This window comes from Vespula vulgaris, chromosome 3 (genome assembly GCF_905475345.1).
Source record: "Vespula vulgaris chromosome 3, iyVesVulg1.1, whole genome shotgun sequence".
Taxonomy (NCBI): Eukaryota; Metazoa; Arthropoda; class Insecta; order Hymenoptera; family Vespidae; genus Vespula; species Vespula vulgaris.
This window is the reverse complement of record NC_066588.1, coordinates 69,900-90,593: the sequence shown is the minus strand read 5'-3', so window position 1 is coordinate 90,593 and position 20,694 is coordinate 69,900. Positions and strand designations below refer to the sequence as shown.

General features: G+C 37.0%; 8 protein-coding genes across 57 annotated transcripts in view; 3 read left to right on the top strand and 5 right to left on the bottom strand.

The window, feature by feature from the left end:
- The window catches only part of LOC127062218 (basement membrane-specific heparan sulfate proteoglycan core protein), an 87,717-nt gene extending 86,634 nt beyond the window's left edge, over positions 1-1,083 (bottom strand). For 21 of the 41 annotated variants that reach the window (XM_050990012.1, XM_050990011.1, XM_050990016.1 and 18 more), the window contains exon 1: positions 565-1,080. In XM_050990012.1, the coding sequence (XP_050845969.1) occupies positions 565-645 (81 nt within the window). In that variant the 5' untranslated portion in view covers positions 646-1,080. Of the gene's footprint in view, positions 1-564 lie in introns of all 41 variants that reach the window. The other 20 variants (XM_050989992.1, XM_050990002.1, XM_050989993.1 and 17 more) reach the window with 3 other exon arrangements.
- A 283-nt stretch (positions 1,084-1,366) lies between these two features.
- LOC127062234 (prenylcysteine oxidase 1-like) lies at positions 1,367-5,724 on the top strand. Of its 5 annotated transcripts, none has more exons than XM_050990073.1 (7): positions 1,367-1,423; positions 3,864-3,996; positions 4,066-4,207; positions 4,267-4,570; positions 4,631-4,751; positions 4,812-5,164; positions 5,250-5,724. In XM_050990073.1, exons 1-7 carry the CDS (start codon positions 1,382-1,384, stop codon positions 5,499-5,501), a joined length of 1,347 nt encoding a protein of 448 aa, XP_050846030.1. In that variant the 5' UTR covers positions 1,367-1,381; the 3' UTR covers positions 5,502-5,724. The 5 variants fall into 5 exon arrangements, with proteins under 5 accessions (XP_050846030.1, XP_050846032.1, XP_050846029.1 ...); XM_050990075.1 differs by having other exon boundaries at positions 1,398-1,427; XM_050990072.1 differs by lacking the exon at positions 1,367-1,423 and adding an exon at positions 2,224-2,298.
- Positions 5,725-5,866: 142 nt separating this feature from the next.
- On the top strand, positions 5,867-7,949 carry LOC127062242 (solute carrier family 35 member E2A-like). 2 transcript variants are annotated; one of them, XM_050990095.1, is made up of 5 exons: positions 5,867-6,686; positions 6,772-7,023; positions 7,107-7,293; positions 7,415-7,618; positions 7,708-7,949. In XM_050990095.1, the coding sequence occupies exons 1-5, from the start codon at positions 6,416-6,418 to the stop codon at positions 7,898-7,900; spliced, it is 1,107 nt and encodes a 368-aa protein (XP_050846052.1). In that variant the 5' UTR covers positions 5,867-6,415; the 3' UTR covers positions 7,901-7,949. The 2 variants fall into 2 exon arrangements, with proteins under 2 accessions (XP_050846052.1, XP_050846051.1); XM_050990094.1 differs by having other exon boundaries at positions 7,379-7,618.
- LOC127062237 (cystathionine gamma-lyase) lies at positions 7,671-11,392 on the bottom strand. Of its 4 annotated transcripts, none has more exons than XM_050990081.1 (8): positions 11,226-11,392; positions 10,283-10,463; positions 9,926-10,213; positions 9,680-9,814; positions 9,398-9,533; positions 9,184-9,336; positions 8,898-9,063; positions 7,671-8,828 (listed from the first exon to the last, which is right to left on the bottom strand). In XM_050990081.1, the coding sequence occupies exons 1-8, from the start codon at positions 11,375-11,377 to the stop codon at positions 8,684-8,686; spliced, it is 1,356 nt and encodes a 451-aa protein (XP_050846038.1). In that variant the 5' UTR covers positions 11,378-11,392; the 3' UTR covers positions 7,671-8,683. The 4 variants fall into 4 exon arrangements, with proteins under 4 accessions (XP_050846038.1, XP_050846039.1, XP_050846040.1 ...); XM_050990082.1 differs by lacking the exon at positions 11,226-11,392 and adding an exon at positions 10,749-10,887; XM_050990083.1 differs by lacking the exon at positions 11,226-11,392 and adding an exon at positions 10,707-10,871.
- Positions 11,393-11,489: 97 nt separating this feature from the next.
- On the top strand, positions 11,490-14,594 carry LOC127062245 (sin3 histone deacetylase corepressor complex component SDS3). 2 transcript variants are annotated; one of them, XM_050990102.1, is made up of 8 exons: positions 11,490-12,106; positions 12,263-12,326; positions 12,398-12,511; positions 12,610-12,811; positions 12,921-13,101; positions 13,185-13,299; positions 13,429-13,513; positions 13,677-14,594. In XM_050990102.1, the coding sequence occupies exons 1-8, from the start codon at positions 11,983-11,985 to the stop codon at positions 13,770-13,772; spliced, it is 981 nt and encodes a 326-aa protein (XP_050846059.1). In that variant the 5' UTR covers positions 11,490-11,982; the 3' UTR covers positions 13,773-14,594. The 2 variants fall into 2 exon arrangements, with proteins under 2 accessions (XP_050846059.1, XP_050846058.1); XM_050990101.1 differs by having other exon boundaries at positions 11,493-12,106; positions 13,182-13,299.
- LOC127062254 (E3 ubiquitin-protein ligase MARCHF3-like) lies at positions 13,834-14,325 on the bottom strand. Its single transcript, XM_050990124.1, has one exon. The coding sequence runs from the start codon at positions 14,323-14,325 to the stop codon at positions 13,834-13,836; it is 492 nt and encodes a 163-aa protein (XP_050846081.1).
- Positions 14,595-15,371: 777 nt separating the features above from the next.
- LOC127062250 (INO80 complex subunit E) lies at positions 15,372-17,011 on the bottom strand. Its single transcript, XM_050990113.1, has 6 exons — positions 16,854-17,011; positions 16,426-16,576; positions 16,160-16,341; positions 15,963-16,089; positions 15,677-15,849; positions 15,372-15,596 (listed from the first exon to the last, which is right to left on the bottom strand). The coding sequence occupies exons 2-6, from the start codon at positions 16,567-16,569 to the stop codon at positions 15,512-15,514; spliced, it is 711 nt and encodes a 236-aa protein (XP_050846070.1). The 5' UTR covers positions 16,570-16,576; positions 16,854-17,011; the 3' UTR covers positions 15,372-15,511.
- A 671-nt stretch (positions 17,012-17,682) lies between these two features.
- Positions 17,683-20,454, bottom strand: LOC127062235 (6-phosphogluconate dehydrogenase, decarboxylating). Its single transcript, XM_050990076.1, has 5 exons — positions 20,294-20,454; positions 19,808-20,031; positions 19,162-19,406; positions 18,450-19,075; positions 17,683-18,342 (listed from the first exon to the last, which is right to left on the bottom strand). The coding sequence occupies exons 1-5, from the start codon at positions 20,302-20,304 to the stop codon at positions 18,000-18,002; spliced, it is 1,449 nt and encodes a 482-aa protein (XP_050846033.1). The 5' UTR covers positions 20,305-20,454; the 3' UTR covers positions 17,683-17,999.
- Between the last annotated feature and the right edge of the window lie 240 nt (positions 20,455-20,694).

Below are 20,694 nucleotides of genomic sequence, written 5' to 3'. Positions count from 1 at the left end.
GATGGCAAGTTTCTCCGGCGAGAAACGAGTCTTTTTTTTAGCCATCGTCCTTCGAACACGAACGCGCGTACGCATACATACCTGTTGATCGCAGCCGTCGCGCACGCCGTTCTACGAAACGATCGCGAGTCGCGTTATCGACTCAAATATCGGAAACGCGAGTTGTCGAGATAAGTCTAAACCGAAACGAGAAACGCAAGAACGACGATAGATTCTCCATAGAACTTACGAAGAACTCCAGAAAACGTAAACGTCGCGCGACAGAACCGAGCTTTCCTCTGTACCGTGACGTTACTCACGAATTTTATTCGAAAAAAAAAAAAAAAAGGAAAACGAAATACGCGCAAACTTGCGCACGTGTCTACGGACGTATATAACGAATGAATTCGTGTCCGATACGAAAAACGTCTTTGATTCCTACGAAGAACGACGGAATCGAGCTACCTCGAGGAGAGAATAAACACGTGCTGGTCGAATCGAAGACGATACTCTTTTCGAGCCCGCGATAGAACGCGAGCAAAGAAAACGAAAATGAAAAAGAAATGGAAATGGAAAGAGACTCACCTCGGATGCGGAGACGAGTAGATCAGCGCCGATCAGCAAGAAGAGCAACGCACTCCTTAATAAAACACGGTTCCTCTTCATTTCGATAACAAGGCAAAGAGTACTCCTCGACCTCTTCGCCCTCTTCTCGCGTAAAATCGCAGTCTCTTTCTTTTTCTCTATTCGTCTATCTCTTTCTTTCGACGAATTCTTCAACGACTCATGACGCGAATATTTAAACGAAGGAATGAAAGACGAAGAACTTTGTCCTCTTTTAATTATCGGTGTGTCCGTCGTTGCAAACGAGCGGGCAACAACGATGCGAAGAATAAAAAGCAGAGGATCGGATCGGTATGGGAAGGGTACGCGCGAGGACTCCGCGAGATGGTCCACGCGATGATCTCTGACTCTGTCCTTCTCCCCTCTCTCTCTCCCCCCTCTCTCTCTCTCTCTCTCTGTTCTCCCGATGGACGGCGAAGAAAGCACAGCACACACCGTGCAACACCGTACCGGCGTTCGGTAGCGTCTGAGAGACCAAGCGCGCCGCAAGATAAAACTTTTTCAAAAGCACCGTGCTTTTCCCTCTCCCTCGAGTCTATCGGTCGCTCTCTCTTTCTCTCTCCGACTCGCGCTCCTCCCACCGTGTTGCAGATTCCTACGTATCTCTCTCTCTCTCTCTCTCTCTCTCTGGTCAGATCGGCTGCTTCCCCCACCATCGACTTCCTACATCGTCTCGCTCCATCTTTCTCCTTCTCTCTCGTTAACCCGCTCGGGCTCTCTCGTTTTACTCCCACCCAAAAGTACGAGCGACGAGCGGCGTGCGGCGAAGGAGACGCCAATGCCGGCGCTCGGGAGACGGCCGGCTCCACGCCGAGGATATGTACGTACGTTTTTGTATTCTCCGAATATACCAATCTTCCCTTTCTTTCTTTCTTTCTTTCGTCTTTTTTCTTCTCATTGCCCTCCCTCAAAAAACCGATCAATAATTTTCCTTCGATTTCATTCATCTTCCTTCGCTCGAGAGATTCCTAGTACACGTACGCTTCCCACGCTTACTTTCGTCCGAACAACTTTTATATAACTCGTCTTTCAAGAATAGAGTTTCGCGTATCGACGTACACGCTCGCATATCCCGGATAGGAGGGCTCTCAAAAAGAAAGAAAGGAAAGAAAAGAAAGATAAGGGCTCGGCGTTTCTCGAGATATTCGCGCGTTTCCCGTTGCGATCTCTCTCTCTCTCTCTCGCACGCTCGCTCGCTCGCTCGCTCGCTCGCTCGCCCTCCCTCCCTCTCTCGCTCTCTCGATTACCGTCCTCGCCTCGGCAACAGACGCGAAAGCTGATCTTTTTTAAACGGCTTAATCGTCGAAACGAACTTTTCGCCCCCACGCATTTTGCTTTTTTCTTCTTCTCGTCCCCTCCTCCATTTCGCGACACGAATTTAAGAAAAAGAGAAGAAGAAGGAGATGCATCTGTCCGCCAACAACGAGATGATCCACCACCGACCCGTCTCCGTCGCCTTTATTTATCTCTCGTAAAGATTCCAAGTGCTACGTACAATGAGAATTTAGGCCGAACGATTCCTCGCGATCTCGTGAAATCGCGTCCTAACGTACGTACTTCTTTTCGATCGAAAGGTAACGCGAACCGCGAATGAAAATAAAACCGATGATATGTGGGCCAAACAAACAAACGCGAATGAGCTACGATCGGATGCTTATCGGCGAAATCAAAATAAATTTTCTTTCCAAAGATAAGGTAACAAACCGTACCGTCCTTATTTACGAGACACGTATTATTCAGCTCGGTCTATCGGTTTAGCTTTTTTCTCCAATTCCAAGGATACGTCGAATATTTCAAATCGCGGAGTCTCTTCGATCGATCTCGACTCGTCGAAAACGATCCTGAGAAAATCCGTAAACCGATCGACGGAGACGATAACGAAACGGTGCCGCCTTTGTATCCGCGATATGAAAGATAATGAATCGAAATTGATCGTCGATCGATACTCACCGATCTACCTTGTAAACGTAGAAGCGAATCAATCGACGGATCGTTGTATTTATATTTATCTCGCTGTTACAGCCTTTCGTTGTTTTACCCTTTTCTCGTGTATGCGTACGCATAAAATACATAATCTCGTACGAACGTCGCTTCCGGAAATAGTTCAAACGCAAAGTTTCGTTTCACTTCGCACGGTTTGTTCGTAAAAGCACGGATATAGAATGTAGAACGTGCGCGAATGCAGGAACCGAAGTGCTGCGTGCTCGAGCCTCCAACTTTTTCTTACAAATACAACGAGGAAAACAATGAGCTGTATATTTAAATAAACGAAATTCGTCTTCGATGTTTCTTGAAGAAAGAAAGAGAAAAAAGAAAAAAGAAAACAAATACACAGGCGGGCGCGCGCGTATCTTGAAGCTGATATAAATAAATGAAAAAGAACCACCTTACAAAAACCATACCTTACGTCATAGCGCTTTCGACGAAAGCATCTCGACAAGCTCGCCCTTGGAATAACGACTGGGAGAACAATTCGTAACGCTATTATTCTACGTACGTGCCCGCGTTAAGAGTCTCCTTATGCTCAATCGTACTTACAATTAGATACGATGTTATATTACGCGGCGTATCGGTTATCAAAGCATATCTATTCGTCGATCGAGCGATCGTCTTTGCGCGTGCTCGCTTTTCCGTTCAAAGATTTCAAGATTTACCTTCTCTCATGAGTACGTGAAACGTTCGATACGACGTCGAATTTAGTCGTTCGACGTTTGTCGAAAGATTGAGACTAAGCGTGTACGCAAGTGACAAAGATGGCGCTGCTTCCTGAAAGGCACGACCTGGGGCGATCCTCTGTCGGCGCATCTATATGAAAACATAACCTCGCGACGTTAATCGATCAATTGCACGAAAAACATATTTTTCTTCTGCTAGATATCGTAGGAGCATAGTGCCTATATCGAATAAATAACACGGGCAAACATTTTTCATTGATAAATATTTTCTCGTACGCACATACACGCGTTTCTCCTTTGTACATACATCGTAATTTTTCTTAAAAAGAGCTCGACATGCATCGTTATTTTCTGCTACTGCTAGCAAGTTTTCTATTGAAACATGCGTTCTCTTCGAAAATACAAACACCAAAAATTGGTAAGAGGTATATTATTTGCTTTACGCGCACCCTCAATACCGAATTATTAACGTCGAAACGTTTTTCTTTCGATATCGTCACACGCGATTTAGCCGTTATTGGTGGAGGTATAGGAGCCGCTTCGACCACGCATTTTCTCACTGAATTATTTAACAATGACTTAAAGATTGACCTCTACGAAGCTAATAAGATTGGTGGTCGTTTGGCAACGATAAAAATTGACGACAACGAATACGAGGCCGGAGGTTCGATTATTCATCAAGAGAACAAATACATGCAAGAATTTCTACATTTGCTCGGTACGTTCAATCGATTAATACTTTTGTCGCAATAATGTATTATTTACGCCTCTTCGAATACTCTCGTAGGAATGGAACATAGACCCACCAGAGAGCAAAGATTTGGTATATGGGACGGCACGGAAGTCGTATTCCAAGAAAGCGATTCCAAAATATTCACTTTGATCAAATTAATATATAGATATGGCATACAGCCGTTTAGGCTTAACAGGTATAAATTTTCTACCTCGATATATACGACATCGACGACAAATAAATCTTCTCTTTTAGTTATATAGGTTCTGTACTAGCCGATTTCAATAAAATTTATCACCTGCAAAACGAGGGTCGTTCTTTCGTCAACGTGACCTCTATGCTGACGGCCATAAACGAGAAGTTTCCGAAGCTATTGCAAGTGTCCGTTAAAGATCACCTTTTAAACTTGGGCTATGCGGAAAAATTGATCGACGAGTTGGTCGAAGCTCCTTTGTTGGTAGATTACGGACAAACAACGAGCGTACACAGTTTCGTCGGTTGCGTAACGCTTGCTGCGACCATTGGAGATCTATGGGCAGTTAAAGGAGGAAATAAGAAAGTAACGTCTCTGATTAAGAGATATAACGCTTTGACGTTTCATCTCGCTTCCCTATTTTAGGTGCCCGAACACTTGATATATAGAAACGTCAACGTCAATGTAGTGTCTTCTTACGTTAAGAAGATCCGTTATCTAAACGAGGATGATTTTCCCATTTACGAAGTACAATATTCGAACATAGGTCGGTGACTAAAAGCTCTTCCACCGCTTGACGGAAAATCACGAAATGTTTCCTTTTTAGATGACGTAAACAACGTTATGAAAAATCACTATGACATAGTCATTCTGGCGACCCCATTAACGGAAGATCAGAAAATGCAGATTACGTTCGAAGAATTCCCTGCGGATGGTTTAACATTTTCAGGCGAATATCAGACGACTGTTGCGACCTTCGTGAAAGGAGATTTGAATCCAAATTATTTTGGACTCGAAGAAGAATTAGATAGCGTATTAAGTTGCGATTCTAACGCGCAAATTCATTCCGTTGGAAAAGTAGACACGGTCGAAGGTCCGACTAAAATTGATTCGAAAATATGGAAGATCTTTAGCAATGCCTCCTTACCCTTAAACGTTTTACACAACTTTTTTCTCAATGTATGACAAATACGTTCTCCAGACATTACAAATTATTTTAATAGACCTTCGTGAAATAATAAGTCTCTCTAAACGTGTATTTTAGATCGAAGAAGTCAAGGAAGTCGCTTGGAAAGCCTACCCACGATATTCTACAAACATACGATTAGATAAATTTAAACTTTACGATGGCCTTTATCATGTCAATGCCATCGAATGGATAGCCAGTGCGATGGAGATGAGTGCGATAGGTGGAAGAAACGTAGCGATTTTAGCCCATCGTGAATTTTTACAGAGGTTCTCGAACGAACCAAATAGATCCGATATACGGAAGGATAAATATAAAGTAGAGCTTTAAGGTTGTTTCTTTATCTTTTCTTTTTTTCTCTATTTAAGAGATATTAAAGCATCATAATTCCAAACGATATGGATAATCGTCAAGAGTACAACGCGTGAGGATAGTGCGTTTGCTTTCTCCATTTGGACAAAACGATGAAATAAAGGGAATGAAGAGCGATCGGCATCTCGTTGCGATATGCATTTATATCTAAGTAAAATATAATAAAAATTTATAATACAGATTTGTCGTCTAATGAGACATCCTTGACGAGGAGACAGTTGCGACAACGTTACTGGATCGCGACCAAACTTTTCACATCTTTCGTTTCCCCCTTTTCGTTCTTCCTTTTTTTTCTCTCTCTTTTTGTGCTTTTGTATTCTTTTTTGTTTTATTTTATTCGTTTATTTGTGTGTTTTTTTCTTTTTTTGTTTTCTTTCCTTTCGTTTTCTAATCAAATAAATCGAATAACGCGATTGGTCTATCGCGGTCGCTCAACCAGTAGATACGTTCAACTCGTAGTGCGGCTTTCGTATGGAAAGCTCAGTGCCTTGGACGCATAATCGATTTAATATCAAGTCGAAGAAGCGTCATTGACGAGAGATATGCGAAGTTGATGAATTATTATGAGGAGTCGAATTGAAATCCGTGTGCGAGTGTTAATTATAGATTGTCGCGCCTTATCTCGTATCACGACGTGTATCTGTAAAAAAAAGTTTGAACGATAAGTCAAGTTCGCCTAGCATAACCTAAGTATGAACATAAACAAATGCACGTACTACTCCCCCATCGATATCAGCCGACGTATACTGATTGCCAATAAGAGCTGATGTTGCTCGGTTTTCCGATAGAAATGCGGAAGAACATAAATTCGTTAGAATATAATATAATATTTATTATAAATCGTACGTAATGTCGTAACTGCTAAAGGTGTGATGGAAAATCATTCCGTTCGTATTAATTACGCGCAAAGTGTCCCTCACGACACGGAAGAATTGTCGATGGTGCATGAAAGTCACGGGAAACAATACGCGGAACATGTTAAAAAACGAGAGGAAATAGTTATATTGACGAACGATGTAAAGGGTGGTTTATTTAATCCAAGGGCGTTATTATTCCTAACGTTGTGGTACGTCTTCAGTGGCTGTACGTTATTTTTAAACAAGTACATATTGTCGTACATGGAAGGCAATCCAACTATTTTGGGTAAGAAATTTCAGTCGTATCGATGAGTCGTAAATTTTGCATCGCCACGGAAGGTATTCTCTTAGAGACGTGATCTTTGTTACAGGTGCCTGTCAAATGTTAATGACAGCAATTTGTGGATTTATACAAATGTATTTTCCCTGCGGTATGTATAAGGCTAGTTCGCGTTTAATGCGACCACCGGGTTTCTATAAACATATGATATTGGTTGGATGTACAAGGTTCACGACCGTAGTTTTAGGATTAGTATCGCTCAATTACGTGGCGGTAAGCTTTACAGAAACTATTAAGAGTAGCGCACCACTTTTTACCGTCCTTATTAGCAGATATTTATTAGGTAAGACCGTTTTGTATCCCTCCTTTATAATTATTTACGTTATATAATTGTCTACTTGTTACGTATCGATATTTCTATTACAGGAGAACACACTGGATTATATGTAAATTTATCTTTAATCCCCGTAATGGGTGGTCTGGCTTTATGCTCGGTAAATGAAATTAGTTTCGATTTACGAGGATTTATCGCTGCTATGGCCACAAACATGACCGAGTGTCTTCAAAATGTTTATTCAAAAATGTTGATTAGCGGAGACAATTTCAAATATACGTAAGTTACGCGTCCAAATTACTCCCTATATTGACACGCGCACGCACGCACAATGTACTCTGTATTTTATTTGTATTTCAAATAGATATATTAGCATTTATCCAGTCACATATAATTCTAGACCAGCAGAATTACAATTTTATACAAGTTTAGCATCGGTCGTGGTACAAATACCAGTGTCAATTCTATTAGTAGATTTGCCAGCTCTTGAGCATTCCCTAAGTTTTAAGATATTTGCGGCATTTCTCTTGAATGGCGTGTTCTTCCATTTTCAAAGTATTACGGCGTACGTACTTATGGACTATATCAGTCCTGTAACACACAGGTAGGTGGAATAATTTTATAAACGTTAATAAGTAGACAAATGATATCAATAATTTTTCTTCTTAACGATATTTATTGTTCGTTTTGCAGTGTTGCCAATACAGCAAAAAGAGCTTTTCTAATATGGCTCTCGGTTTTACTGTTCAATAACTCGGTAACCGGTTTATCGGCCCTTGGAACTTGTGCCGTAATAGCTGGTGTATTATTATACAACCAAGCGCAAGAATATGATAGAATTAAAACTGCTAAATTACGACATACTTCGAAAATTAATTTACAGTAATAAAATTTCAAAATCAATAAAGATTTATATAAACACTGATACCATGTAACATCGTTGTGTCTCATATGTTTCTAATATCGTCAAGTATCTATTGCATCTTAGTTTTAATATTCACGTTTCAACTTTTTTCTTTTCTTTTTTTAATTAGTTCTAAGAGAAAAAAAAAAAGACCATAAATCTAATTATCTTAAATTCTAGATATGTCAAAAGTATAAGAATACTCATCTCTTTCTTAATGACATTTAAATTTCCTTATCGAAAACATTAGATTTACTTATTTACATTCAATAAGAGTTCTCACACGCGTAAATAAAAGACTATGTTCGGAAATTCTATTTTTAGCAGTAGCATATGGATGTAAATGAATATAAAAATCTATATATCTATACGGATATGCAACTGCAAGGAAATTTATATCGACTAATTTGTTACCTTTTTTTTTTTCTTTTTTAAATAAGAAACTAATAGCAGCAGTTATCACATATACAAAAAAGAAAAAAAAAAAGTATACTCGTGTTCTTAAAAATCAATACGAAGCGCATGGCAAAACGTATCACTATTGCATTCTTATTTAACCTGTGATTATCGGAATGTGTTAAAACGTTCTTTAAAAAAATAATTTCTAATAGTTAACATATCTTCTTTCTCAGAGGAAACAATACGCGCGCGCACGCGCGCACGCGTGTGTGTATATTATACAGTTTCTATGTGGCGATCTGTGACGTGTCTTTAAAACATTACGTGTTACATGAAAATAATTAAAAGTAAATAATATTTTTTGTATCATTGAGAAGCTTCCAAAGCTTGATTAAGATCTGCTAACAAATCTTTTTCGGTTTCAAGTCCGACGGATAAACGAATTAACTGATCCGTGATTCCTAGTTCATTCCTTGTGACTTCTGGGACAGAAGCGTGCGTCATGACGGATCTATAAATAAATAAAATATGTTAATATTATATAACTTTTAAGATATGTCTATTATACAATCGTACTTACGGTAATTCTGCCAAAGATTCATAGCCACCAAGCGATTCTGCTAAAGCAAATAATTTAAGACTTTTCAAAAATTTTTTAGAATTTCCTTTGATATAAAATGAAACTATGCCACTGTGACCTGTCGATTGCTTAAGAGCAAGTTGATACTGTGGATGAGATGGGAGATCTAAAAATATTGATATTATTTAAGTAAGCTTAGTACAATACACACAAAAATATGTCATTAAATAATTTATATAAACGACACAACAAAACAACACGTATTATCAAAGTAGAATATACGTACAAGGGTGAATAACTTTATCCACTAGAGGATGCTTATCCAAAAATTTGGCAACAGCTAATCCACTTTTCATATGCTGCTGCATTCTAAGTTCTAAAGTTTTTAAACTACGATTAACCATAGCACAATCAAAAGGCGATGGAATTATTCCCATTGCTGTAATATGAAAATGTATAATTAAGTAGTAAAAGTAAATCGCATCTATAGATTCACGTACCATTTTGTAGAAAACGAAGTTTCTCTGCTAAATCATCTCTCCTCGTAATTACTGCACCCATAATAATATCCGAATGTCCATTCATATATTTCGTTAGAGAATATACTACAAGATCAGCTCCAAGTTCTAACGGTTTCTAAAACATGTATATATATATATATATATGTACGTATGTATGCATGTATATGTATGCTAACACGCGCGCGTACATATAGATTTCATTACATCATTCGATAAGTTTAGATTCTACAAAAATAATATCTGCCAAATTATATCGCTCACTTGATAATAACACGTCAGGAAGGTATTGTCGACTATTAAAACGATATCTGAACTCTTAGACTTTAAAACGTTTGCGACTTCTTCAATGTCTGCTAGTTTTAATAAAGGATTCGTGGGTGTCTCCAACCAAACCATCTAAAAAACAACGTTTGGATTAAACTTACGTTCGTAAACACAATAACGTTACATACAAAAAATATCTAGGATTATTTTACTTTAATAGATTATATTTGTTACTAAACTGACCTTGGTGTTTGGTTGTAGAGCAGCCAAGAGATTTTTTGTATCCGTCAGATCGACAAAAGAAATTTCAATACCTTGTTTGACTAAGCACTTTTGAAAAAAACGATTAGTTCCACCGTATACGTCATCTCCAGAAATAACGTGATCTCCGCTTTGCAATAAACCGGCTATAGCTGTGATAGCTCCCAAACCCGATGAAAAAGCAAAACCATGTTTTCCACCTTCCAACGCCGTTAAACACGTCTCCAATACATTGCGCGTTGGGTTACCGCTTCTGCCATACTCATAACCCTAAAGAACATTTCTATGTATATAATTTGCAAGCATAAAAAGAATACATATTTACTTTCTTTGATTTACATTATGTTCTGCCGGACCATTTTGTTGAAACGTGGTAGACATTACTAAAGGTGGAACTAACGACCAATGACTCCATTGAGCCGGATCTTGACCAGCATGAATAGCTTTTGTGGAAAAACCGGACAAATCTTCCTGGATATTAGCTGGCATTCTGACAATACGTATCTTATATCTTAGAAACCTTAAAATAATATAAATTATACAGAGAATTTCACTTGTGCTCTATCGCTCTTATTAAAATTTACGCTTAACTTATGTTTAATATATTCTTAACAAACATTATACGTCGTATATTTTTATCGATATAACGGATAAGCATCAAACATTTTGCCATTCAAAATCAATTAGTTATCCGCATAATTCTATAGCTAAATTAATTTCATACCAACTGTTATATTACAAGATTAAGAACCATTATACGTACGCGTATCGCGTGAAACGCAGTTAGCAACAGAAAAATTTATACCAATTGATAAACACATGATGCGGTAGTTGGTAAAATCTCGTTACAGAAGCTTGCAGCGCACATGCGCGATTTGAAATTGTGATCGAAGCGCAAGCTGGCGGTAAGGTCATCTTTTCGCTCGAAACGCGTGTAGATGGGACCACTCTCCCACCATGCGCCCTATCGTATCGACGTATAAGCTCGGTAGATCGGATAGCGACTCCTTACTGAACCGTCGAACGACGAGGAGAAACGAAAGAGTTAATTGATTATATTCGTTTACAACGATAGAATGAAAAAAAAAAGAAAGAAAAAAGAAATTGACAGAATCACTTATTCTCGAATCTACGATTTCTGAATTACGAATGTAGACGCCCGCCGACGTGCTAAACGTTGCTTGCGAAATGACGTAAACGATTGAACACGTATATTCTTTATTTTGACATAGAATCATCCGGCGAAAGTTCCATTAGAAAGTTCACGAATGAACCACCGTACCTTCTCCTTGTGAGCAACTTGAAAAGCACTTTTCTGCGTTTACAACGGATCAGAAAATCTGATCTTCTTTTCTTATACTTTCTATTTTTAGGATCCTGTTTTTTTGAAAAAGCTTCATTTTTTATGCGTAAACTATTCTCGAAAAAAAACATTGTTTCTGACGCGATTGTTTTAAAAAAAAAAAAAACAAAGCTTTTTCAACAATTCCAAAAAAAAAAGCGGGATTCCAATCTTTAAAACGAGCCATTGTTCGTCAAAATCGATAAAAAATTACGGCCGCTCTCGTCGTTGGTAGCGTAGTAAATCGTGATCGTAAAACCACGATCGACGAACAGCCTTAATCGTCTTGGGTTGCGATGAAATCGTATTAAAAGTTCACGCTCCACGATTTTTCACACCGCTGTTATAGCGCGTATTTGTTCTCGATCGATAACAGTGAAACGGTAAAAATATTAATTATTTGAATGCTTTTGAACTCTGCGAAGGACGTGTTGAAGGATCTATGTTGAATAGAAAATGAATTGTCATTTATCTCTCGTCGAATCTACGTAAAACGGTACGCGGTATCGACATAATCGAGATAGCGATCATAATTGCCAGTGTTCGTCGCATGCTACGATCCGTTATAAGAATATGTTGCTGCGTTGTGTTTGCACATGGGCCACGTGATGGAAGACATCGTTCACATTTTATGTCTCTAACCTAAAAGCACGAAGCTTTCAAATCCGAGAATGTAGATATTAATTTCGAAGAGACAATGTCGTATCAAAATTCACCATTTTCAACGATGTACGCCCAAGAAGACTTTGACATTGACGAAGATAATGAAGAATACGTCGAGGAAGATCGTGACGCGGAGGAGCAGGACGACAGCGATGAAGGTATATCCTATTTGAAATGTCTTCGAATAAGATTCCCTGTCGTAACTTCGATTATTACCATCGTGAACGTTCGGATAGTCCATTGAATTGTCCGTGGCATTACAATCTTGTTGAATTATTTCCGATAAATCATATAAATTACGATTCAATATACAGATACGGAAGAAGCTAGCGAGACCGACATGGGAAAATCTGAAGAATACACAGAGATAAAGGAACAGTGAGTTACGAATAACTTTGTTCGAAGATCGAGATTTCTTGGCTCATTTTATAAAGACAGTTGGATTTTAGGGTATATCAAGATAAATTAGCCAATTTAAAGAAGCAGTTGCAACAACTGAAGGATGGCACTCATCCCGAGTATAATCGCAAACTGAAACGATTAGAAGCACAATACAAAGAGAGGTGATGCATTTTATTGATCGAATTGCGTTTCTCTTTTATTTCTTTGTTTTCTATCGACGTTCTATCTCTTTTGTTTTAACTTTACCGTTAATTGTTAGGTTGCGTCTAAATATAATCTATAGAGATTATTTAACGGAATGGGTCGAAAGGGATTACATACTCGAGAAGAAAGCAGCTGCTAAAGAATTCGAGGAAAAGAAAATAGATTTGAAAGAAAACTTATTAACGGATATGGAAGAAAAAAGAAAGATGATAGAATCCGATCGTCATACGATGGAACTTACAGGGGATTCAATGGAGGTAGACTTATTTTATTAAGATTAATATAAGGCAATACGATAAGGCCAAGCCATATCGTCGAAAGAACTCAAATATTCGATAATCCATTACTCGTAACTGTAACTCCCAGGTAAAGCCAGTAATGACGAGAAAATTACGTAGACGACCGAATGATCCAGTACCCGAAAAAGTTGAGAAACGTAGAAAACCGCCTCCGGCACAATTGAACTATCTATTGGATGAAAAAGAAATAGAAAGCGATTTGAAAGCTATTAGCCGGGGTAAAATCTTAACGACGATAAGGAAACCAGGTATTGTCTCGTAAAGTTCTTATTTCGATCTACGCGTTTCGTTTTAATAAATTCTCACGGATATGTAAAAATGTTTATAGTAGTACTTCCGCATTACAATACAGTAAACATACAATCTCAGCATATTTCGCCATCTACCGACACGTCTCTAGTGGAAACAAGGATAGAAGGTGGAAAACTCCTATATGAAAGAAGATGGTAACGCGTCTATGACCTATGTATATCTTCGTATAATTAACGTCCGATGAGGAATTTGATAATATATTTGAAATGTGTCTTTTGGTATACGCGTTGGATAATGCAATAACGACACGAAATACTCCATAGGTTCCATCGTGGGCAACCGGTATATGTAGAGGGACAAGACTTGACAAGATTTGCGGCAAACATATCGGCAATTGGAACGGAAGCTGTAAGTGAAATTATTCTACGTATTCCTTAAATATTGAAATAACGAACGAAGAATAATGAATGTTGACAGTTTTCAAAACAACTGATATTTGAAATGATTTTGTATTTCGGCGCATTTTAAATAATAGCAAAAAGTGATCGATTTAATTTATGCCCTTTTATAGATATGGGTGAAAAAGATCTCGGATGGAAGCAAAGTTAGGATTTACATATCACAACTGAGTCGTGGCAAGATTTCTATAAAACGACGAGCATCGTAATTCTCCAACTATTAATGGCATTTACATACATCATTCTATAATTTTAATTGTCAAATAACGATCAAACTTGTGATATATTAGATTTATAGTTTATTGAAGTTCTATTCTGCAAAGGCAATGTAATTTTCACTGCGCTCGTTTTCTGCCACCAATAGAACCAAATTTTTTGATGATTTTGAACTGCCATGTATATCCATAGAAAATATGAGAAAATTAGTAATGCCATCATTACTAGCAAAGAATAAGTAGTCCATCGTGCTGGGGGAAAATTATTATAATTATTCATTGCGTAAAAATCAGCACCAACCACGCAAATGTATGAACATATTATAGTCACTGGTGTGACAATGATACAGCGAAGTAAATCTGTTCTCAAATTGCGCATGTATAATTGACGTTGATGTTGACTAACGCACAACCAAATAATAATAGATGTAATAGCTTTATAACGTGGTGTGCGTTCAACTTGAAATACGTGTCCACACAATTCGCAACTATTTCTATTGCTTTCCTCTAACCAATGTTCCAAACATTTGACATGAATAGCACCCATTGTTCCCTATAAATAATATATATATTTCAGAAATTTCACATACGAGCAACGTATCTATTTTTCTATAATTAATAAAATTCGAACAGACGAAAGAATTGTGTAAAAAAATTATTTGGATCGTATGTAACTTTGTAAGACATAAGTTTACATATTCAATTACGTTCTCTCCTATGCTCAAATATAAGTTATATATTTATAAAATCCAATGGGTTGCAGCCCAATAATATGTATTAAATGATGATATAAATATTATAATTATTTTTTATGTATGCGTGGATGTCAATTGCCAAAAATGGACGAAAAGACAGGATATTGTATAAATATAGGTAATATACGATGATATACATACCACACACACGCGCGCGCACACACACTATTATCCCATATCAGCATGCTAAAACTATTGACATTTATACGAACCAACCTTGCATTTGCATGGATAAACAATAGGAAATTGCTGATTAGAATCGTAACATATGCGGCAATGTATTTCTTCTACACCAGCTGTCTCGTACCGTGCACGTTTATTTCTTTTACTTGACGTTCCAATGTCATCGAGTTTTCGTTTAGTTGCAAATCGGGAAATTTCCTTATCCGACGTCGTTTCTACTTCTATCTTGCAAATGATTCTTTCTAATATACTTGCGACTGAACTATTAACGGTAATCATTATATCCAATGTTTCCAATATATCTTGAAAAATATAATGAATTATAACAAAACGAGCATTCTGCACTAAGAAGAAAAAACAATAGATGATTGATAAATCATGGACAGAAACAAATCGAAGCCAAAAAGAGAAATTTTTTATGAGTGTACCACGCACACGCACACGCACACACACAGAGCAGGGAAATACATGTATACGTACGTATTCATACGTATTCGTATTTATAGAAAGTCTCATACGATTCTTATATCTTTAAGAACGTACTTTCTCGCAGAAATGATAAATATCAACAATGATATCATTGGTACATTATTTAAATGAAATATTCTTTCAAACGCTGCAACGAAATTATTTACAAAGATATTTTACATACACATTTTTCATATGTATAAAAAATTTTATTATGCTACACACGACGAATACACAGATAAGTTAATTGAATAAAATATTAATATTAACGAAACATGCAATTATGTGCAATTTATAATTGATTAATAATCTACGACTGAATTGATGTCACTCAGCCATCATGTCCATACTGAGACAATCTTCACCCATATTACTGGGAGACGTTTCTAACTCGCCAATTTCATTGGATTCACTGCAATAGACGATCGTAATAGAAAGCACCATAATGAAACAAATTAACGTTCTGACCATTAAATAGAATTATAATGTTACCTATCTAGCGAAGGGTCATTACTAAACATTTCTGTTGGAACCGTAGGTGGTGCTTTTTCTGGAACAAGTTCTATAAACGTTTGACGAGACTCCAAATGCCTTTCTACTTCTTCGGGTGTCATATGTCCGTCCGACATTAAAGACATTGGTACCATATTGTTAGTCGCTTGTACCTTAAAACAAATAATTATCCGTCAATACAAACGTTGAATTTTCTGTTGACGTTGGAATATTTACGACAAATAACGTCGCGATATCAGAAGAGAACGTATATATAATTACATACTGCAGGTATGTTATTTGTTTTTGACACTTTTGGCGTAGCTTTTTTCTTTTTGCTGGTATTAAGGGGTTTCGTAACCGTAGACGGATGATGCGAAATATGATTACCAACATTCATTTCTATCTTTTTTCTGGAAAGGTATTACAACGATGTATAGAAATTATAGACATTTAACTATAATTAAAATTATAGCCAGTTACCTCTTGGACGTATCGAGCCTAGCAACTTCTTCGTCGGACGATTCTGTTTCATCGCTTTCGCTAAATGATGTATCTACCTTTTCGTATTGCAACAACCTGTCCAATAAGAAGCTTTTGTCTCTGTTTACTTTAAGTAGTTTTCTTTGAGTGGATCTTAAAGCTTCTTGAAAACATTCATTTTCCTAAAATACATTTCTTCGTTAATGAAACTTTACGTACGAGCTTACAGACTCGGCGAGCCAATGGACTTTCGTATAGCGACATACATAAATCAAAAATTTTAATTTTCGCTTAAGATTTCGATACTGATCCTTGTAGTTAGGTACTTCCTCTTCTGGGCTTTCCTCGTCATCTTCTTCCGCATCTGCATTGTTGTTTGCGATAGAACGACAATACCATCCTTCCAACATTGATCATCTACAACTCTCGCGTATAAAGTAATATTCCAAAATTGAAAGTAAATAATTTTTGCAACGTTATATCATTCCCTTATCGATTCTTTCAAATATCACGTATGAACGCAGAGAACTAATACGTTATACGCGTGTTCGTAGAAAGTATTATGAAAGAAGGTTGAGGTTAACTTGCAAACGACAATGGGGACAAGCTTATCGCCATATGTTTGTATCGGAAATAATATAATGTACGTAGCGTTTCCGTATAACGTTCAAATTTCAACTTAAATTATACTTACATAAAAACGCAGAATTGTGTTTTATGTGTCGCAAACGTTTGCGGCAACCAATTATTATGAAGATAAATAAGTTGTTTATGACTGGCTTCCATTCTGGACCCTTTTATCGATTGTTCGGTAACTTCAGAATGGTTCTCTTTCGACCGGAAATGGGATACGTGGGAACTTTATCTAGTAATTTTACCGCGTGTTCTTTTTTTTCTCTTTTCTTTTCTTTTTTCAACGAAGGAAAATAACGAGACTCCGTAATTCAAATCAATGTATTTACAGGATGAACGAATCACTCGAAAGTACAATGTAAAATGAAGGAACAAATAGTAAAATGTTTATATACGTTTGTACGAAAAACAATTAAAAATAGACTCTCACGGTTATTCGCCCTTAGACGGGACACCAGGGTAGTAGAACTTCTTCCTCGTACGATCGTTGCGATTGGCCCGTTTTCGGCGCGTCATCGCACACAAAAATACTTTTCTTGCGCTACTAATCGCAAAAACATATTCTTACGAAGCCTTTCTTATTTGATCGAGCCCCATTAAATGTTATACTAAAAGTCCTACTATCACGCTCCTTCATTAGCACGTGGCTTGTAAACAAAATGTAAACGTAACATACAACATATCGGTCGCACAACACGATTCTAATGTGCAAATGACAAGAGAAAAGTTTCACTCGCGATTCGTCCAAAACCTCGCAATTACGATTATTATTCTTTACAATATTCCCATACCCAACGAATATGTGATATAATCTTTGTCGTATATACCATACGAATCATCGTAAAAAAATTAATCCAACGATCGTTCGAAAGAAATATATTATAAATATATCTTTTTCTCTTCCAAAAATATATTTGTTTGGTAACACTGTACGATACGATGTACAAAAATAACATAGTCTGTACAAGCACCTTCTACGTGTGTATAAATAAATGTTTATACTTATCATTTAGGAAACAACATGTTATTAAATATTTAGAAAAAAGAAACAGATTATGATCACCCTAAAACAAAAGTCATGTCAATATTAACGGATATCGAAAAGCATGCACAAAACCTTTCGGCCGTTATATGATTTAACGCGAAAGGTAATGTCAGCACGTATGTACTTCTTCTTATCGTTTTCTTTATTTTTCTTCAAATATTATCAAGCATCGTATGTCGAAGCAGACACGTTTCCTCCATGACCGGTCCAGTTTGTGTGTACAAATTTACCTTCTTGACCGATTAATTCGTACGTATGTGCTCCAAAATAATCTCTTTGCGCTTGAAGCAAATTAGCTGGCAATCGAGCAGTTCTAAACCCGTCATAAAATGCTAATGCCGTTGATAATGCAGGGGTTGGTATTCCAAGGGTCACAGCATTAGAAACGACAACTCTAATGCTATTCTGACATTCCTTCATTGCTTTGGCAAAAAAGTCGTCCAACAGTAAATTGGAAAGTTTCGGATTTTTATCAAAAGCCAACTTTATATTTCCCAAAAAAGCACTGTAAAAGACATATGACTTCAAATATCGTGACCTTTGTCGTTCTCTTGATAAGTACTCTCGCGCATCATTGTATTTATATACTTATATATATATATATATATTTACCTTCTTATAATACATCCACCTCTCCACATAAGCGCTATACCGCCATAATTTAAATTCCACTTGTGAATTTGGGCAGCTTCTCTCAGTAACATGAAGCCTTGCGCATAAGATATAATTTTCGACGCGTATAAAGCTTTTCGTAAATGTTCTAAGAACTGCTTTTTGTCACCTTGGTACAAAGTATCAGGCCCTTGCAACACTTTGTTTGCTTCTAATCTTTCATTTTTCAGAGAGGAAAGGCATCTTGCAAAAACTGACTCTCCGATTAATGTGACAGGTATTCCATAATCCAATGCCGCTATAGCCGTCCATTTACCAGTTCCTTTTTGTCCCGCTGTATCTCTGATACGTTCTAACAAATAGCCCTTCTCGTCCTTGTATTTAAGAATGTCTCTAGTGATTTCAATAAGAAATGAATCCAGTTCTCCTTTGTTCCATTCGTTGAAAACCTTGCTCATTTCTTCTTGATTCAGTTGTAAACCATCTCTCATGATATGATACGCTTCGCAAATAAGTTGCATGTCACCATATTCTATACCGTTGTGTACCATTTTTACAAAGTGTCCTGCACCAGTTTCACCTACCCAATCGCAACATGGTTCCCCGTCAGCCTTAGCGCATATCGCCTAGAAAAAATGTTCCTTAGAATTTTTCATCGGAGGATTAAGAAACCATAATGTTATTATTACTTATTTAGTAATTGTATTATTACTTGGAAGATTTGCTTGATATGCGGCCAAGCTTTAGGATTACCGCCAGGCATTAGAGATGGCCCATATCGTGCTCCGTCTTCTCCTCCGCTTACTCCACTTCCGACAAAAAATATTCCTTTTTTTTCCAAATATATCGTCCTTTTTTCAGTATCTTGATATTCGGAATTACCACCATCGATGATAATATCTCCGGGAGATAATAAAGGCACAAGTTGCTCTATAAACGCGTCTACGGCGGAGCCAGCTGCAAACGTACCATACACTTTAGAGTTTCAGGAAAATTTATTCGTCTGTATTACTTCGACGTATAAGGAATATTTAATGTACGCGTATAAACAAACATACATCGGTCGAAAGTCAATAATTACTTATGTTTGTCGTACGTTTTTTCGATTACATACGTTTTGTTACAATTGTAATAACGTAGAATATATTCAACATCGATCGATATTCGCATTAGACCCAAAGAAATAATTACTAAACGTTGAATACTTTTAAGCAAATATTATAAAACTGAATCCAATAACCAACTAATTAATTATCTAACCGACTAAATAAATAACGTTTGAACGGTTTCTTTGAAACTGCAACATATATGATATAATATACTCGATATTTAACTCGGGTAAAAACTAAGTTGCTTACCTTTAACTAATAACATTACTCTCCTTGGAGATTTAAGTTTACTAACCATTTCTTGTAAACTAAATGCGCCAATGATTTTCGTGCCCTTAGCTTCATTTTCAAGAAAAGCTTTTACTTTATCCGTCGTACGATTGTAGGCACAAACGACAAAGCCGTGATCATTCATATTCAAAATAAGATTTTGCCCCATAACGGCTAGGCCGATTAATGCGATATCCGCAGTGCTGAAATTTTCAAAATAACATTATTTGCGATAGAAAGATACGATATAATTCGGTTTGAATTGTTGAAACGATCGTCCTCTCTTTTAAAGATATGCCGAGGATAGCTAAAGGGTTCGAGAAGAATCTCTTTGATATAAATTCGAATTAAATGTATACATAAATGTTGAAATTTCTTTTCTTAAATAGAAGAAAAATCGTCCAATTTCTACATATACAATATACAATATACGTTTTAAATTTCATACTAACGAAGATTACTTACGGTTGCGTCATTTTTTTCAAAGATCAATTAACGGAAATATTCTTTACGATGTATCAAAGGACAATAAGCAGCAACAAGTGGCCATATATACTTATGTTCGACGAATGTCCAACGAACAACACATAATCGTGTATTCGCAGAGTCATCAGACGTTAACAAGCCAATCATAACGCACATATCCTCGGCATGCTAGCTGATTCCACTTCTACACACTACACTACTACTACTACACTACTATACGCTCGAATTTCATAATATATTACGCAAGTAAGCTTTCCAAATTCTTTCTTCGATATGTCGCATACGTGCGATTTATTTTTTCGCTGGTTATTACCAAATTGAATCATTAGATTTTTTAAGTCGATCGTATCACATACATAGATCTAGAAAATAAAAATCCA

Bases quoted from the DNA above. Each gene is read 5' to 3' on its own strand.
- LOC127062235 (XM_050990076.1), bottom strand. The intron at 19,407-19,807 runs GTAAGCAACTTA...GTACGTTTGCAG, and splicing joins AGTAATGTTATTAGTTAAAG to CTGGCTCCGCCGTAGACGCG. The intron at 18,343-18,449 runs GTAAATATATAT...TGTCTTTTACAG, and splicing joins GGTGGATGTATTATAAGAAG to TGCTTTTTTGGGAAATATAA.
- LOC127062234 (XM_050990071.1), top strand. From the start codon at position 3,615: ATGCATCGTTATTTTCTGCTACTGCTAGCAAGTTTTCTATTGAAACAT. The intron at 3,697-3,789 runs GTAAGAGGTATA...CACGCGATTTAG, and splicing joins AATACAAACACCAAAAATTG to CCGTTATTGGTGGAGGTATA. The intron at 4,752-4,811 runs GTCGGTGACTAA...TTTCCTTTTTAG, and splicing joins AGTACAATATTCGAACATAG to ATGACGTAAACAACGTTATG.
- LOC127062254 (XM_050990124.1), bottom strand. From the start codon at position 14,325: ATGGGTGCTATTCATGTCAAATGTTTGGAACATTGGTTAGAGGAAAGC.
- LOC127062245 (XM_050990101.1), top strand. From the start codon at position 11,983: ATGTCGTATCAAAATTCACCATTTTCAACGATGTACGCCCAAGAAGAC. The intron at 12,812-12,920 runs GTAGACTTATTT...TGTAACTCCCAG, and splicing joins TTACAGGGGATTCAATGGAG to GTAAAGCCAGTAATGACGAG. The intron at 13,514-13,676 runs GTAAGTGAAATT...GCCCTTTTATAG, and splicing joins CGGCAATTGGAACGGAAGCT to ATATGGGTGAAAAAGATCTC.
- LOC127062242 (XM_050990094.1), top strand. From the start codon at position 6,416: ATGGAAAATCATTCCGTTCGTATTAATTACGCGCAAAGTGTCCCTCAC. The intron at 7,024-7,106 runs GTAAGACCGTTT...TTTCTATTACAG, and splicing joins TATTAGCAGATATTTATTAG to GAGAACACACTGGATTATAT. The intron at 7,619-7,707 runs GTAGGTGGAATA...TTCGTTTTGCAG, and splicing joins ATCAGTCCTGTAACACACAG to TGTTGCCAATACAGCAAAAA.
- LOC127062250 (XM_050990113.1), bottom strand. From the start codon at position 16,569: ATGTTGGAAGGATGGTATTGTCGTTCTATCGCAAACAACAATGCAGAT. The intron at 16,342-16,425 runs GTATGTCGCTAT...AATGTATTTTAG, and splicing joins AATTAAAATTTTTGATTTAT to GAAAATGAATGTTTTCAAGA. The intron at 16,090-16,159 runs GTAACTGGCTAT...ATACCTTTCCAG, and splicing joins AGGCTCGATACGTCCAAGAG to AAAAAAGATAGAAATGAATG.
- LOC127062237 (XM_050990081.1), bottom strand. From the start codon at position 11,377: ATGTTTTTTTTCGAGAATAGTTTACGCATAAAAAATGAAGCTTTTTCA. The intron at 10,464-11,225 runs GTACGGTGGTTC...TATTATTTTAAG, and splicing joins AAGTTGCTCACAAGGAGAAG to GTTTCTAAGATATAAGATAC. The intron at 9,064-9,183 runs GTACGTATATTC...CAATATTTTTAG, and splicing joins GGATAAAGTTATTCACCCTT to ATCTCCCATCTCATCCACAG.